Raw genomic sequence first — 17079 nt, 5'->3', positions numbered from 1 at the left:
TGCGGGTCAGTGCTGATGCTTTGTGCCTTGGGCTCCATGTATACAGGGAAGAGTAGCAGAGATTGCAGGCAGCCCAGGCGTGTCCCCAACATATGGGATAGGGGCATAAAGACACTCTGTTAACTCCTACTGAGCCTCGAGGGGAGCTATGGCTGCTAAATACCTACCGGCAGAATTTCTTCCTAAAGCCAGTGTCTCAAAGTGTCTAGGAAATATGGCCAGTGTACCAGATCAAATGCCTTCTTGGCTTCGATCGAAAATAACAGGACTTGGTGCTGAAACCTCTGTGCTTTGTCTATGCCATGCAAGAAACGTTTGGTATTAACCCCACCAATCCTGTTTGGTATGAAGCCTGTCTGGTCAGGATCAATAAGGGATGACATGTATGGATTAAGTCTGGAGGCAATATGCTAGTGAATAATTTTGCGTCTATGTTAAGAATTGAAATGGGCCTCCAGGAGCTAAAAAGGCGGGTGACTTTTTCTGGCATGGGCAGTCCCGTGATGGAAGCCTCGAGAATGGACTACATGAGTGAAAGCGTTGAAGAGCCTGCAAAAATCATGTGGGCCATGTACCAACACTATTTTGTCGCAAAATAGTGTTTAGAAACTCGCTATTATGAAGGGGTGTTCCCTTTCTAATAGCGACCCCACAAGCTATGTACGAATGTTTTGCGACCGCAAACACTCAAAATTTTTCAAGAGGTTGGTAATGCAATCCCCTTCCCCTTTGCAAATGCAGGGGAGAATATTTTTTAGGGGCAGGCAGTAGTCCCTGGGACCACTACCTGCCCTTAAATAATTAAACAAAAACTTTTTTTTTTTTTTTTTAAATGCATCCCGTTTTCCTTCAAGGAAAACGGGCTGCATTTAAAAAAAAAAACTTCTTTATATAAAAGCAGTTCCAGACATGGAGGTCTGCTGAGCCCAGCAGGCCACCATGCCTGGGAGGTCCAGCCATTCTCAATAGGGGTTGCAAATTGCGAGTGCCTCATCAAAATTGATGAGGCATTCACTGTTTTACGTGTGATTTTGCCAATAACAATTGGGCGCAATTTGTGACTCGCAAAATAACATGGTCGTACATCTGGCCCTTAGTTCAGGATGGGTGAGCATCCACAGATCAGAAAACCAACAGTCCCTCAACCATGCTCGTCTCGTCTTAGGAAGCGCCCCGGACTGTCATTGTTCATAACTAGATTAAAGTTGCACCCATCAACTTGGGCACACCTGGGGTCTTGAATACCTCGGGTAGAGCATCAAAGAGTAAGCTTTCTTGATGCTCATTGGGGGGGGGGGGGGGGGGGGGAGTAGATTGTTGCCTCAGTAAGGGTCTGGTCACCTAGCTTGAGCCAGTATGCTAACAGGCACCCTTTGCCTATTGCTTCTCCTGTAAACTCCCTGGAAATTAATATCGTAACAATTAATCAATCAATCAGGGGTTTATATGGCAAGCTACTCACCTGTGAGGGTCTCAAGGTGCCGAGGGTAGCTGCTCACCGTCACGTTTCGTAGGCTCAGCTGACAAATGCTGCAGGGGGAACCAGCTGGACATCATTCTATGTTCATCCCTTTGTAAGAGGTGTGTTTCCTGCAACAAACATGTGTCCCTCCGTTTGCTTAAGCAGAGACAGAACCACCCCCTCTTAGTGGGGTGTTTTAAGCCTCGAGCATTGAGGCTGATTTTAATGTTGGTGAATTTGGTGTCCACCTCCGAGTGTCTACTCGTGGTGCATAGAGACCTGTGAGTAGTTGTGATTTGTGCACTACAGCTGGTGATGGAAGGACTTCTCGTGTAAGTGTAGGCAAAGTGTTAGAGTAGGACAAAAGAGACGGGTGTTAAACAACTTATCCCCCAACATACAATTAACAGTAAAAACAACATCAAACCATTCACCCATACATGATGGAATCATTAGGTACATAACCATTGGGTCAAGCCGGGAGCACAGGATGGCCTCATCTCCGCATACTCATGTGGTAATTTCCCACCCTCCCACTTCGCACCAGTCTTACTTGGTCAGCCCGGGCTATGATCCAGTGATCTACAGCCCCTCACTGATGGTGTGCAACTCCTGTTGTCAAATGCCAGTCTCCTCCACTACCTTATCAAGGACCGCCTTTCTTTCTTGCGCTATAGCTCCATGGTCAGGCTGTGATCTTTTAGCAGAGCATTGCACCCTCTGTACTCTCAGGTCATCAGAGCTCCCTCTTGATTCCGAGGAGAGTCTCATGATTCAGTGCTAGTTAGGCTCAGAGTTCGGTGTGCTTCCGAGAGAGTTTTAATCAGGTGCACGTAACCGTCCCATCGGTAGATGATGCAGAATGGGGGTCCCCAACCACAGAAGATCCTTTTGCTTCAAGGGAATTCAGTGATGGGCCGAAAGTCCCTTTGACACTGTAGGGTGATCACGGAGAGAGGTCCTGGTAAAGTGCAGCTGTGTGATGGCAAACTTGAAGTGGTTGATGGTCCCTTACCTTGTTGAAGATCTACTCCTTCAGTTGAAAGCTGAGGACACGTCAGAATGTCTGCGTTTCTGTTATTGCCTTCTGGGCTCTATCAATTTGGATGTCCTTTTCATTGTAAGCGCCCAGGATGTATTGAAACAGGGCCCCCACGTAGCCTGTGATGTCAGAGTCTATTGCACCTGTACGCCTCCCCCCCTCGAATCTTAATATGATTGGGGTGGGATAAACTCTCTAATTACTCAGTATGCACTTATAGGTCACCCTGTCTCTCATTTATGTGCAACACCTCCTGTTGCAACAGCTCAAGCGTTTCACCCTTAGCAGTCCCAGCGGCATATATGTTCTGAGATAATGCTTTATGATTTGGAGATCAGTTCGTAAGGAATCAAACGAGGATTCCAGTAATACCTATGAGCGGATTGGAGCCCTCATGTTAGTACATTTTAAAATGCATTCCTGTAATTACTGGACATTATAGGGAGTGGCTGTTTAGCCAAAACACCAGTCTGTTACTGATCCGGTATTGAAGAGATGGGCATAATATAACTCATTTGTCAGATGGTAATCCTGAAAACTGAACCCATAGTCAGTAGGGCTATGGGTAAGCAGTCCTTAGTTATGAAGTACCCAGCTCTGAAGTTAGCAAACAAGATGGAAAAGCAAAATCAAAGGATTGTGCTGACGCGCATGTTTTGGTGCAGCAGCTGGTGCTATGTTTTTTTTTCAGACTCTGTCTAGTTAGTTAGTGAGGTTTTATGTCCAATGTGGGATGGGGTAGGAAATGAATGCTATTTGAAGGGGGTCCTTTATGCATATTTCCTACAGAACTGAATTGACTGGTCACTAACAGCAGAAAGTAGAGCCCTACTGTGGTTCCAGGTGTCGGTCAAAGTTCACAATAATTTATTACGCACATGTTGATCAGCTATTTGTGTTTAATGGCAGCGCGGCACATAGTCTGCTCATGAAGGATAAGACCCAACTTCGGGTACATACGTTTTGTTGTACAAACTAAGTGAAAGATCAGTTCTAATCCTAGAAGCAGGATCACCCAGTAACAGGATAGGAACAAGCTATCAATTTGCAGTTAATTGCATGCTCACACAATTTTCTGAAAGCATATATGATCAGTAGTGAGTGAATACGTTTATTTGTTTCAATTAATAAAAATTGTTACAAAATTGTGCGCATTATAACCTTTCAAAAGCATTATTAATTCCTAGGTAAAACATCGACATATCATTTCATTGGGTTAATTTCCAAGCACTGTGATTATAGAAGAAAATTATATACATAAAACCTTCAAGATACATATGTAGAATGGGGCTGAGACTTTACTTATAATTCCTTGCAGTTGTCGTGCAAATTTTGCTAGCCTTGACATTTCCATCGGGGTTTCCACATTAAAAAGAAGTTCCATTGCTTCGGAGCAAGTGCGGGTGACGTATTTAAAAAACGGATTTAATTAAGTGCAACGTGCATGCATCTGTTGTGGACAGATACAGACTAGGTGAGCCAAGGTTTCCTCGTACTGGTGACAGTCTGCAAGAGGAGACCTTCTCAATAGATTTCCAGCGGGCGTTTATATCTTTAATTGGCAGAAGCATAAGTCTGATTGACAAAATTTGTTTCAAGATTGGTTTGTTCAGTGTGGAGTTTAAATGCAGCTGGCTTGGTTTGTCTTTCTAAGAGCTAGCTAGGACCCGGATATTGCTTCCAGATTTTTCTATAAGCCCCAGATGGTCTTGCCTACATATAATCAGTACAAGTATGGGAATGCAGGAGGACAGTACGACTTATGCTGGAGGCTGAAAGTTCTGGAATTGTCATTCCCATACATATGAGGCAATAGATTTTTATACCCAGCACGTTGACATATATAATATATTCTAGGTAAGAAAAAGTGATGAGATCTATGCATGCCACGCAATCCTGGACTCAACCTGGTAACAAGTTTTCGGAAGCATACCCAGAGCCCAGATATTGCAGCCACCCCCTTGTAAAGTGCAAGCAATTTTTAGACAGCGTTATATTTGCAGGGAATTTTGGGAACAAAAATGTACTGAGATCTATGCAAGCTTGGATTTCCAGAGATCTTTACTTTGTATAAAAGCCCAAGGATTGTAGGATAACATGAGTGCCGGCTAGCCCTGGGCTCAAATACTGCAGACATCTCCCATTGACAGTGAAGGTGTTTTTATACATAATTACATTTATAAGACATTCTAGGTAAGAAACTGCAGTGAGAACAACACAAGCCACACAACCATGAACACTCCAGTCGTTTTATTGCCAGAAATGCCTGGGGTTAATAGGTTTCCCTGTGTTCTAGACAAATACTGCAGCTACCCACAAACCAAGACCAATTGAAATTCAATGGCAAAATCATGCTGTTTCCACCGTGCTGATTGGGGCCTATACTATTTCAGGCAATAAGTCCACCCACACAAGAAGGGGTTGGTAGATTTCCCTAGATCCAGCCAACCCTAAGCCCAAATACTGCAGCAACCTACATTCTCAATAAAACTGAAATTCAAAGTCATCAAAAGAAAAATCTTAGTTTTTCCACATTGGATTTTGGGACCTTTACTGTTGCAAGTGATATGTCTACCCACAGTATTGGAGTACGGTTTGTATCTGGAGAAGTATGGAAATGCTGGGAGGTATGAATTTGAGGACCCCTTCACATTCTAGAACTTTCACTCTCAGAAATAGGAGGAAATTCTGTGATTTTAACCAACATTTGACATTTACAGGGAAGTCATGGCAAGAAAACAAATGTTTAGATCCATGTAAGCCACACCACGCTGGAAGCCCCTGGGTATCTAGTTCTCAGAAATGTCTGGGGAGGTAGATTTATATGGATGCTGGCAGACCTTGAGCCCAAATACAGCAGTTGCCCATATCACCGGAGAAGATTAATATCTGAGGGAATATCTTAATGTCTCCACACTGCATTTTGGGGCTTTTCCTCTCACTGGTGTAAAGTACACCCACACAAGTAAAGCACCATTTTGTATCAATAGAAGTATGGGAACACAGAAGAGTATAGTGATTGCTGATATTAATTGAATTCTAGTCCAGATTTTTGTCTTCCAAATTTAAGTCATTATGCAGAAAAGAACACATTAAGCAAAATGCTCTTGAATCATATCTTATTATGGGTAACCCCAAATTCAGAGTCCTACGAATAACCATCATTCCTGTTCAAAAATCAAAAAATTTGTTTTGAGAAAACAAAAACCAAAACAACTCTGCCTATTCCTGAAAGGTGGAAAGAGGTCAATCTTAGCATAGCACACCTTTTGATCATGCAAGCAGGCTATTGCTTGGACAGTACTTTTTTAAATAAAATGTTACAATTTGACTACTTTCTCTGTTTTCTCCAGGGGAATCCACAAACCCCGAGTAGAATTCCCAATATGTCATTTAAAAGATGCAGATTTGTCTAGAAAAGCCCTTGTGGAAAAAGAAATTGTAACTGCTTGAATAACACCTGGCCCAAATTTCAAAAGTAGATGTTAGCAGCAAAGTGGTTAAACAACTTTGAAAAACAGAAGACGCCAAAAAATGTTTTGCAAAATCGAAATCACTGATATGCATTCTACCTGCACATGTAAGCAATATTCAACAAACCTGATAAACACGGCCGGACTGGGAACAGCAACCAGCCATGGCAGATTGCTGCCCGACTGGCCCCGGGAGCAAGGGCGAGAGGACGGGGGTGCTAGTGAGAAGTACCGCTCCCACTTTTGTTACAGGGGCCAATATTGCAGCACTACTGCAAAACCAGCCCCTAGTAACAAACCGGCCCCCCACGGATACAAAACCAGCCTCCGCCCCTCCGGCCCACTGGGGAAGCGTCCGGTGCCCGGCTTGTCCAGTCTGGCCCTGCTGGTAAACACACTTTCAAAGGAGTACTTGCTGAATATATCCTCTCATCTTGACTACAACTTAATTAACATTTCTTGCCAAAAAGTATCCATAGAAATGCATTTAAACAGTTTGGTGAGAAAATTAAATGAAATCACAATTTGGTAGTTAACAGGACTCATGTTTGGACCACCAACGTCTACTTCAGAAGACTGCCTGCTTACCTGGAATTTCTGTAGTATTAGAAATTGAAGCACGGGTTCTTTTATGAACAATCGGGATGTTGTCCGACACCGGGGTCTTTGCAGCATCTATCATTTGGAAGAAAAAAAAAAAGAAAAAAATAAAGGCCCATGAACAAACTACATCGTTGAACCATTACTAACCATATCACTTGACTATTGGATAACAGATGAGAAGGCAAGAGTGGAACCACTCACTCAATTTGCTGCAATTTGTGCAAACTCATTCTTCTCCATCTTCCATTTCCTCAACGCTTTATTGGTGGTATTCTTGTAATTAGGCTGCAAACATTACTTTTGTGTCATCTTTTCCTAACCATGAAATGACCTATCTTTCTCTTGAATGTTATCCATCACAGTCAGAGTCCTTCTAACGGCAAGAACCTGATTTTCTGACTTGTCACTGCAAGAATTATGGATAAGCATCTTGTATGCACAACCTGCTACTGCAAAATCTTACTTTCACTACTCCTGCAGCATTTTGAGTAGTGTCAGAAAATGGGCCTCTTTTACTTCCTATTTCTCTATGACTTGTGTTTCTATTGTGTTAGCAGAAATGGAACCCTAACTCACCACCATAGCATGTTATTCTTCAAGAAAAAAAGAGACAGTGAAAAACGCTGAATTGAGTGACACCATCACAAAAGCATACAAAGTAGAAGTATAAGACTACGGTAAAGGTACAATTACTGAAGATATTAACAAATTGAGTATTTTAAATAGCTCTGCGGTTTAAAAATTAATAGAATGGAATAGTTCTCTAAATCTGCACGAGGAAGCAATAAGTTTCCTGGTCTGTTTAAAGCACACTTAAACCTTAATTGAATATAAAATCTCAGTTTCCGATTCCTTTTACTCAAGGACAGTTACAAAAATAAAGTACATAACGTAAGTGAATTTACAATGAATGTCAACAGTAGGACAATCATACAGATGATGTACAGAATAATATCCCCAGGGCATCAGCAAAGGACAGAAGGCAGACTCTATGCCAGCACATATAGCCCTACTATCGAGCAACATTTAAGTGGGGAAGAGTGAACCGTAACTGTGCGACCTGTAGAAATGCAAGTTGTGAAGACAGAACTATGAAATATAATTTTTCAAACTAGAGTCTTATTTGCAGAGGCTAATGTTAGAACAATTGGGCATGGGCACGATGGGCCTAACCAAGAAAAAATAGATTTAATTTTCTGTTGATTCAACAAAGTACTGCATTCTAATCTCTTGGGTTATCAACTCACTTTCAGTGACACAGAAGAGCACCCACACCTGATGACTGGCCTATGTTTACATCCTCAGAAAATATGAATACCTATCCATCAATTTCCATCTATCCTATCCTATCCAACCATTTCTTAGAGTTCCCCACTGCTTGGGAATTCTCCTCAGAGAACGTTTGAATTAACCGCAATGCCTAGCTTTCAAGCAGCATCAATTATTGATGCTCAATCAACATGCATGAATTAACTTAGACAGGTTAAGCATTTGTTGATGGTTAATTAAAAGGCACTGCTTGCTGTTCAGTCTAGATCGTCTATTGAACAGTTACTGTACACCTAAAATCCTCTATACATCACAAGTGTTTTACAGACAAAGTAAAACCAATCAAATTCAGTTTTTATTTGCCTAATTTACCGACTCTATTTAAAATCTCAACTCAAGACATCAGCAGTTCTTGTATTGATAAGACAGGGAAGGGAAAAATAGGAGAACAAACAATGGCAATGCCAACCTATCTGGGCAGTGAAACCTACTGGCTTTGGCAATACTTTAGTGGCTTATATAGGGGCCACAAATGCATACCCACCCACAGGCGTCTCATATAGATGCGTGCACGTTCACAGCGACCATCTTTGAATGCATTTTGGTTTATTTTCATACGCCGCATTCACAGATGTGGCAGCAATCCATCAATGGTATTAAAATAAAACAAAACCATTCATAGGTACCCTACACATGCACATACGGACAACTAACTTTAAATGGCCGAGGGAAGAGGTGGTAATGAAGAGTAGGTGGGAGAGGAGATAAAATAGCCCACCAGGGATTGCAGAGCAAGGTCCAATGTCAGCAGCAGAAAGATAGAGGATTCAATCAGAGTACTTTAAGACTAAAATGCTCCTGGCCAAAACAAATACAGGAACAGAGAAGGAGGGAGGAAAGCCATAAATTAAGGAGTTTGAAAGTGAAATGAACAACAAAGTCATCCAATCATGAGCAAAGGGCTGACTAGAAGCCCATTCTAGGTATATGTAGATACAATAGGTCTTACCAATAGATAGCTAAAGCGGTCTCAGGCCAAGACCTAAAAAAGTTTTCAAATCCTAAGAGAAAGGTATGAGAGTCCTCAGGTTCATAAATGTGCAATGCTGGAAACAAAACAGTTAGCAGTCACAGATTTTAAGAAAATATACAACAATTGCAAAATTCCTAAACAAAACACAAACAGCACTAAGCTTTGGAAAACCAAATAGTTTAGAATTTGATGTACTAACGCATGTAACCAAAGGCATTCACACTTGCTGTTTACATTTGTTGCCTGCACAAATGTGGTATATCAAATGTTGTTCATCACATTAAAGCCAGGCATACTGAGTGCTTTACCACTGGCTGGTAAAAATAAAAAAGAAGCAATAAGGATTGCTTCTGTAGAGAATGCAGATAGGTGATAAAGAACTGAAGATGGCAAACAGAAGGGCTGACTGTACTTTTCAGAAGTAAAATAGTACCTAATGCGTTCCAAACAAACCATCTCCTGGAAGGCGGAAAGATACATCAAACTACCAAATTCTAAATCAAAGTGAGAGAATAAATGTCCTCTGGGTAGAGCCAATTTCAACCAAGTATATTTTGAAGAATTAGAACCATGAGTCAGAATAAATTGCTTCATATTTAGATAATTTTTTTAACGGAATGTTATGATTTAAAAAAATAAAAAAATGTATGGTTATATGAAATTCTTCTAAGAGCATATTCTTTCTGGTACCAGTCACACTTACCAGGTATGCACTAATCTCGAGAATTCTTGAAGAAAATCTTACAATTTTCAGGAAACCGAGCATAATTAAAAGGCGACCAGCTGACTGATTGGGATTTTAGAGTACATTTACAGCCAAAACATATATTCACATTATTTGAGTGCTAGGCAATAGGCCGCTTGAACAGACACTAAAAGCAGTACCTGAAAAATAACATGTACACGTTTGGGTATTTTTGGAGGAAAATATGCAGAAAGTCATGGCACTTGTGCACATCTGAACCAACGGATCGTTTGGAGTCTGTTCCCTTCCAAAGTGGTCCTTTATTTCATAATACAGTGGCACAGCCATAGCATTTGATAGCCATTTTTTTGGATTTCATTAATGGACGCTTTGATTAGATAATCAGGCCAGTTATTTGTCGTCGCCCCCCCCCCCCCCCCAAAGTATGAATCCAAGACAGAGCAGAAGCTTCCAAAAAACCTCTCATCAAAACCTACACCTCCACCGGCTTCCAGGTACCTAAACCTATAGCAGCTATCATGAACTAATATTTCTTCTCAGGCACAGAGGTATTTTAAGTGATCAAAGCTAAGACAAGAGGCACCTTAATGCACTCCATTTAAAATTTAAAGTCGGAAGCTGACCTTTTCTAACTGTTTGCAGACAGGTGAAATCTCTATGACATGCTCTCATCTGGGCTTCGCTTTTCTGGAATTATCTATCATTCAGCCAAATCATAAATACGAGTTCATTATTTTGTAAATAATGAATTGCCTTCTTTGTTAGGACTCCTACACACAATGTGAAGAAAAAAACCAAATTCATCTGCACACAGTTGAGGGGTGAAATGGAACGTGAGGTGAGATCGAAACCGCTATGTGAAATTCACTTCTTGATTTTAAAATAAATCTTAAAACTACATTTTCATAAAACGTGGAAATGAGAAATAGAGGCAAATATGCAAGAGAATGCTAACTATGGAAAGTGACCAAGGGGACCACCCAAAAAGGGGGGGATGAATGGAATACTTTTTGCAATGCCCACCTTAAGGACACAGGTTTGTTCACAATCGGGAAAAACTGCTGCATTAATTTTAAAAACGTATGGCACTTTCATCAAAACAAGTTTTCTAGGTATGGTTATATTATGTTGAGTCTCTGAGAAATCCCAAAATGATTTTACTTGTAAGTTGACAAAGGAGAGAAAGAAAGACAGAAAGACCCACATTTGAGTAGCCCAGGCTTTTTGCGTCTCAGATAGGTTTTGTGCTATAATAGATTACTAAAGCAATATTTTCAAAGTAAGACGGATAAAAGAAGAATTGATTTCAGATGAGCCCCTTCAAGGTGGAGTATGACAAACTTTAGCATCTACTCAGAGGTTCAGCGTTCAGGAGCAGAAAGTGGTTTCATTCTGAATAAATAACAGCCTTGCAGTTAGCTAAACAATTGAAGAAATAGACTTTGAGTAAATATGCAGTGCACTAGTTGCATACATGCACTGCACTGTTCTATCCCTGATCAAAAAGAAACAGGGATGTCTAGATGCTGCCAGAGGCAGCTGCAAAAACCAAAAGGCACCATTAAGAACAGACCACACAGATTGTTAGCTACTCAAATCAGTGAAAGATGGAGGCTTAACCACCGAATGGGAGTGAGTGCACCTACTACAGCATAACAGAATGAGAAATGGCAAAACATGGCCTGGGAATTAGGCAGACTACATCTCAACGTAGCTGGGCCGCACAATGCATGATAATAAGCACTAACCGATGACACAGCAGCAGTACCAAATGCCTCTGGTGAGCTGAAATGATGGCCACCCATGATGGGGGTTAAGCACTGCACGATCAAAGATGGCTGTATAAGGCCTGATCCATAGAAGCTGCATGGTTTTAACAGCATGCAGTTAAGAAATGCCGGCAAGCAACAGACTCTCCTTGAAGTAGGAAACTTGCCATTATCGAAGTGTTGCCTTTAATTAACGGAAGCCCGATGTCCTCTGTAAATAGAAGGTTCTGGAGGCCCAAAAAAACTCTTTTACAGCATTTTGTGCACCTACTGAGCTCTGTACAGCATCAGACACCCTCAGTTATTTGGATTCTGATGGATACATCTGCCTGTGGATTCCTCACCTTATGAATATCCCCTGATCCAGCATTCCGTGAAATTTTTTCCTAGCTCTCCACGCCGACGAGGATGTCGGCTCCGCTCGCGACTCTGCATGACGTCACCGGAGCCATAAGAGAGCCTCGTCGGCGTGATGACGTCAGTTCCCTTTTTTCCACGCCATCGACGCGTAACGGTTTTCTAGCACTCTCCATATTCGTGGAGTTACTTTGTTGTTTCTTCAGCGTTAACTGTTGCTAGAAGTGATGTCTTCAAGGAAGTCTGGTTTTAAGCCCTGTAGGGAATGTGGGGGTCACATGTCCATCACTGACCTCCATGAAGATTGTTTGCGGTGCTTATCGTTGGATCACGACCTGGAGGACTGTTCCTGCAGGAAGATGAACCCCAAAGCACTTAAGGAACGGGAAGCGAAGCATTCTAGCCAAGGCGAAGAAAGAAGGTAGAGGGCGCAAGCGTGATAAGTCGAAGTCGTCGACTTCGCATACGTCGAAGTCGAGAAAACACAAGAAAAAGAGAAGACATGGATCTCGGCGCCGCTCGACGAAGGGTAGGGCTTAGAGATCGCCTTCACCTGCCCCTTAACATATTAACTTTGTTTCTCCTTCGCCCTCTCCTTCTCCTCGTGCGACTCTGGAGAAGTCTCCTTCGCCTAGAGGCACTCCGGCGCAGTCTCCGGCGCCGAGGGATTCACCAGCTAACGACGCCTAGTCGGTTCAGGATGTTCCATCTTCTCCTGTGCCTGAGATTGAAGCGGTGGATTCAGCAGTGGATCCGATCGTTCCGACGTCGGACACTCCCCGTTTGGATACTGGTTCGAATCCATATCCACAATTCCTGGCTCCAGGAAGGGATCCGTCGCATTTTTTAAATGCCATATACGGAGTTTTTCAAAGGGCGGCTTTCCCATCCGGAGCACCTTCTGGTCCCATGGGTCCGCTGGCATTCAATTTGGGCATGCCACAACACTATGCCCAGGCATTTTTCATGCCCTTCATGCCGATGGCGCCGTCATGGCAATTTCCGGCGCCATGAGTCTCGACGCCGTTGATAGAATCTTCTGCGCCGTTTGGAGAGCCTTCCTCTCTTCCTCGTGTGGATCTTGTGCCTCCATCGGAGCCTCCCTCGACTCCGGAGCAGTCGGCGCCGCGTCCGGCACCGTCGGCGCCGCGTACGGCACCACCGACGCGGCATCCACGGATTTGTTCACGGAGAAAGGCTCAGAGGCTCTTAGCAGAGGAGCAGTATCATAGAGAGGATGTACAGGAGGGCGAGTTGGAGGAGTCTCTGGATGAACTGAGGGAATTCAGAAGGCTAGTGGATTGGACACCTCCCCTGAGTGGGAGCTCTCTTCTACAAGGGCTTCACCTCCTCAAGAGGTAGCTCCCTACCATTTGGTGATGAGGAAAGCTGCGGAGCTTTTAGATTTGCAGTTACCTAGTGCTGAGTATAAACCAAATTTGGTGACGGAGATGTTGCATTCACCTTCCTCCATAATTGAGTCTCTGTTACCTTTAATGAGGCCCTTTTGGATCCTATCATCGAAGTTTGGCGCAAACCACTTTCTTCGCCTGCTGTTTCTAAGGCTGTGGCTAGAAGGTATAGGACTGTTCCAGGGCATCCAGATTTTCTCTCTTCTCACCCATCTCCAGAGAGTTTGGTGGTACAAGCATCCTGCTCCAAGCAATCATCAGGTGCTTTTCCACAGGCCCCGGCTGACATGGACTCAAAGAAAATGGAACAGTCAGCTAAAAAGATTTTCTCCTCTTCTTGCATGGCACTGAAATCAACTAATGCACTTGTCTGTTGGGCCGCTACATACATGCTTTGATGAACTCTGCGAAGCAATTGGCCCCCTAGTTGCCTAATGAAGAGAGGGGAAACTTTGTGGAGGTTCTGTCAGACGCTCAGGCTGCGGCTACACAGGTTATTCAATCAGGCCTGGATACGGCTGATTCAGTAGCCAGAGTTATGGGCTCCTCCATAGCTACAAGGAGGCAGGCTTGGCTTCTTTCTTCTGGATTTTCCCCTGATGTCCAGGCCACTCTTGTTGATTTGCCCTTTGACGGGTCGAAGCTCTTTGGGGGAAAAAGCAGATTCGGCCTTACAATGGTTTAACGACAGCAGGGCCACTGCAAAATCCTTGTGGTTGCAGACCCAGTCGAGAGGTTTTGGCTACAAGATATATCGAGGTTTTGGAAGGTCTTCCTTTCGCAACTTTCGTCAACCTCAGCAGCAGCAGCAAAATCCGCTCTATAAACTTATAGAGGAAGAGCCAAAGGTCATCAACGTGGTTCTGCCCGCAATCTCTCCTCCTCCTCTTCTGCCTCCCCCGCTCCCTCTGGTACCACAGCAAAGAAGCCCTAGATCCCCCATCCTGGATCATGTGGGTCCTGTAGGGGGTCGGCTGACTCACTTTCTGCAAGGTTGGAAATCGGTCACGACAGACCTTTGGGTTTTAAACCTTGTGGAGAATGGGTACGCCCTTCCCTTTTGGGAATTTCCTCCTCCTTGCCAAGGTTTTTGCTCAGAGGACCATTTGCTTCTTCTGCAGAAGGAGGTTCATGCATTGCTACAGAAAGGTGCGATAAAGGTGGTTGCAGAGCAGGAAAGGGGTCAGGGATTTCCTGATTCCCAAAAAGGATGGCAGGTTACGTCCGATCCTGGACCTCAGGGTCTTGAATTTCTCCTGCTTCAGGTAAAAATTCAAGACCCTGAGGTCCAGGATCGGACGTAACCTGCCGTCCTTTTTGGGAATCAGGAAATCCCTGACCCTTTTCCTGCTCTGGAACCACCTCTATCGCACCTTTCTGTAGCAATGCATGAACCTCCTTCTGCAGAAGAATGCTGACCCTTGCTCAGGTTCTTCTGGCGCTGCAGCAAGAGGACTTGGTTGGTGTTGATCGACTTGCAGGATGCGTATTTTCACATCCCCATTCTGAAGTCGCACGGGAAGGATCTCCATTTTACGGTTGGGTCACAACACTACCAGTTTGCGGTCCTCCCGTTTGGTCTTACTACTGCACCTCGAGTCTTTACAAAGGTGATGGAAGTGGTGGCAGCTCATCTGAGAAGGTCGGGGATTCCTGTTTTCCCCTATCTGGACGACTGGCTGCTCAAAGCAGAGTCGCCAGAGATGGTGCTTCATCATCTGCGGGTAACATCTCAACTGTTGTTCAACTTGGGTCTTTCAATCAATGTGCCCAAATATCACCTGGTGCCCTCTCAGTGCAACCTGTTCATAGGGGTGGTACTGGACACTACTGTGTGTCGAGCATTTCCTCCTCCACAAAGAATTCTCGACATTCAGGAGATGATCCCTTTATTCCACAATGGAGCGGTTGTTCCAGTTCTGAAGGTCCTTCGCCTGCTCGGTCTGTTCACCTCCTGCATTCTGTTAGTCAACCATGCACGCTGGCACATGAGGGCGCTCCAGTGGTGTCTCCGCAGGCAGTGGTATCAGCACAGCGGGGATCTCAGAGAGTCAGTCAGGATCTCCAGAGAAGCTGCAGCGGATCTGTGTTGGTGGAGCCTGGAGGGCAATCTGTCTCAAGGAATACCCCTTTCATCCTCCTCCATCGGTGGCCACAGTGATAACGGATGCCTCTACCCTAGGGTGGGGTCCTCATCTGGGGCATCTGGAGATCAAGGCTCTTTGGTCTCCAGAGGAAAGATTGTCTCATATCAATCTTCTGGAATTGCGGGCGATACGTTTGGCACTCAAGGCCTTTCTCCCTTCCCTTCGCAGTCAGTCGGTTCAAGTCCTGACAGACAACACTACGGCAATGTGGTTTGTCAACAAGCAGGGAGGAGTAGGGTCGTACCGTCTCTGCAGAGAGGCGTTGTGGCTTTGGTCCTGGGCTCAGGACCATCGGATTTGCTTGATGGCGAATCATTTGGCCGGGGTGTTGAACGTGCGTGCAGACAGTCTTAGTCGGCGGTTTCATCCGGAGGTAGTTCGACACGCCTTCCGGACGTGGGGGACTCCTCGGCCAGACCTGTTTTGCCACTCTCAAGAACGCGCACTGCCAGTCATTCTGCAGTCTCCAGTTTCCGATGCAGGGGGGCATCGTGGGCTGCGTTTCAGTTGAGTTGGAGTTCTCAGCTCCTTTACACGTTTCCTCCCATACCCTTGATTCCTCGGGTTCTGAGGAAGATTCGCCAAGACCGGGCCCAAGTAATATTGATCGCCCCGGATTGGCCAAGAAGGGTGTGGTACACAGATCTACTTCACCTCTCATCGCACCCTCCACTCAGTCTCCCTCTCAGGGGAGACCTCCTTTCGCAGTCGCAGGGGCAGGTTCTACACCCCCACCTCCAGAGCCTGCACCTTCATGCCTGGAGATTGAACGGGGCAACCTGAGTTCCTTCTCTCTCCCTCCTGACGTGGTGGATGTTATCTTATCAGCCAGGCGACACTCCACCAAGTCCATTTACTTCTACAGATGGTCAATATTCCTTAAATGGTATGGAGAGAGATCCAGGGCCCACTTGTCCAATGTTCTTCAGTTTGCTCTTTCCTTGGATCAGCAGGGTTGTGCCGTGGCCACGGTTAAGGGCTATTTTTCGGTCTTATCGGCTTTCCTGTGTCTTCCTCATCAGCCGTCTTTATTTAAGTCTCCTATCGTTTTGAGATTTATCAAAGGCCTTACTAATAGGTTTCCGCCTACTCCCTTGATTATGCCCCAGTGGGATCCTAATCTTGTTTTGACTTTTTTGATGGGTTCCCCTTTTGAACCCCTTCATAGCTGTCCTTTGAGGCTTATGTCCTTTAAAACAGTCTTTCTTGTAGCCATTACCTCAGCAAGGAGGGTGAGTGATCTTCAAGCTCTTAGTTCGAAACCCCAGTTTTTGACCATGCATGCTGAAAGGATGGTCCTCAGGACCAGGGCTGCATTTCTGCCTAAGGTAGTTACTCCTTTTCATCTGGGGCAGTCCATAACTCTCCCTGTGTTTTATCCTCCCCCTCACCCTTTCAAGGAGGAGGAGAGACTTCACCGCCTGGACCCTAAAAGAGCAGTGAGCTTTTATTTGGACAGAACAAAGGACTTGCACTTGGAGGATCAGCTCTTCGAGGGCTACGTTGGACACTCAAAAGGCAAAGCCATGCACAAGCGCACTCTTTCCAGGTGGATCATCTTGTGCATCAAGATCTGCTACGCCCTTGCTGGTAAGGAACCACCTGAGGGTATTCGGGCTCATTCTCCTAGGGCTAAGTCTTTCACCTCTGCTTTGGCCAGAGGTGTTCCTGTAGTGGCCATTTGTAAGGCTGCGACTTGGGCCTCCCTCCACACTTTTGCGAAGCATTATTGCTTGGATTCCGAAGTGAGGAGGGAGGGCCATTTTGCGCGCTTTGTCTTGCAGGACTTTTTGGTATAGGAAAGGT

The 17079-nt window shown here is 44.6% G+C and overlaps 1 protein-coding gene across 2 annotated transcripts in view; it reads right to left on the bottom strand.

Annotated features, from left to right (window-relative positions):
* Positions 1-17079, bottom strand: part of PNPLA7 (patatin like domain 7, lysophospholipase) — a 1876659-nt gene that overhangs the window by 1466054 nt on the left and 393526 nt on the right. For both annotated transcript variants that reach the window (XM_085610534.1, XM_085610541.1), the window contains exon 13: positions 6566-6652. In XM_085610534.1, the coding sequence (XP_085466660.1) occupies positions 6566-6652 (87 nt within the window). The remainder of the gene's footprint in view (positions 1-6565; positions 6653-17079) is intronic.

This window comes from Triturus cristatus, chromosome 1_2, assembly GCF_964204655.1.
Source record: "Triturus cristatus chromosome 1_2, aTriCri1.1, whole genome shotgun sequence".
Classification (NCBI taxonomy): Eukaryota; Metazoa; Chordata; class Amphibia; order Caudata; family Salamandridae; genus Triturus; species Triturus cristatus.
The sequence above is the reverse complement of the archived record's forward strand: the minus strand, read 5'-3'. Positions and strand labels throughout refer to the sequence as shown.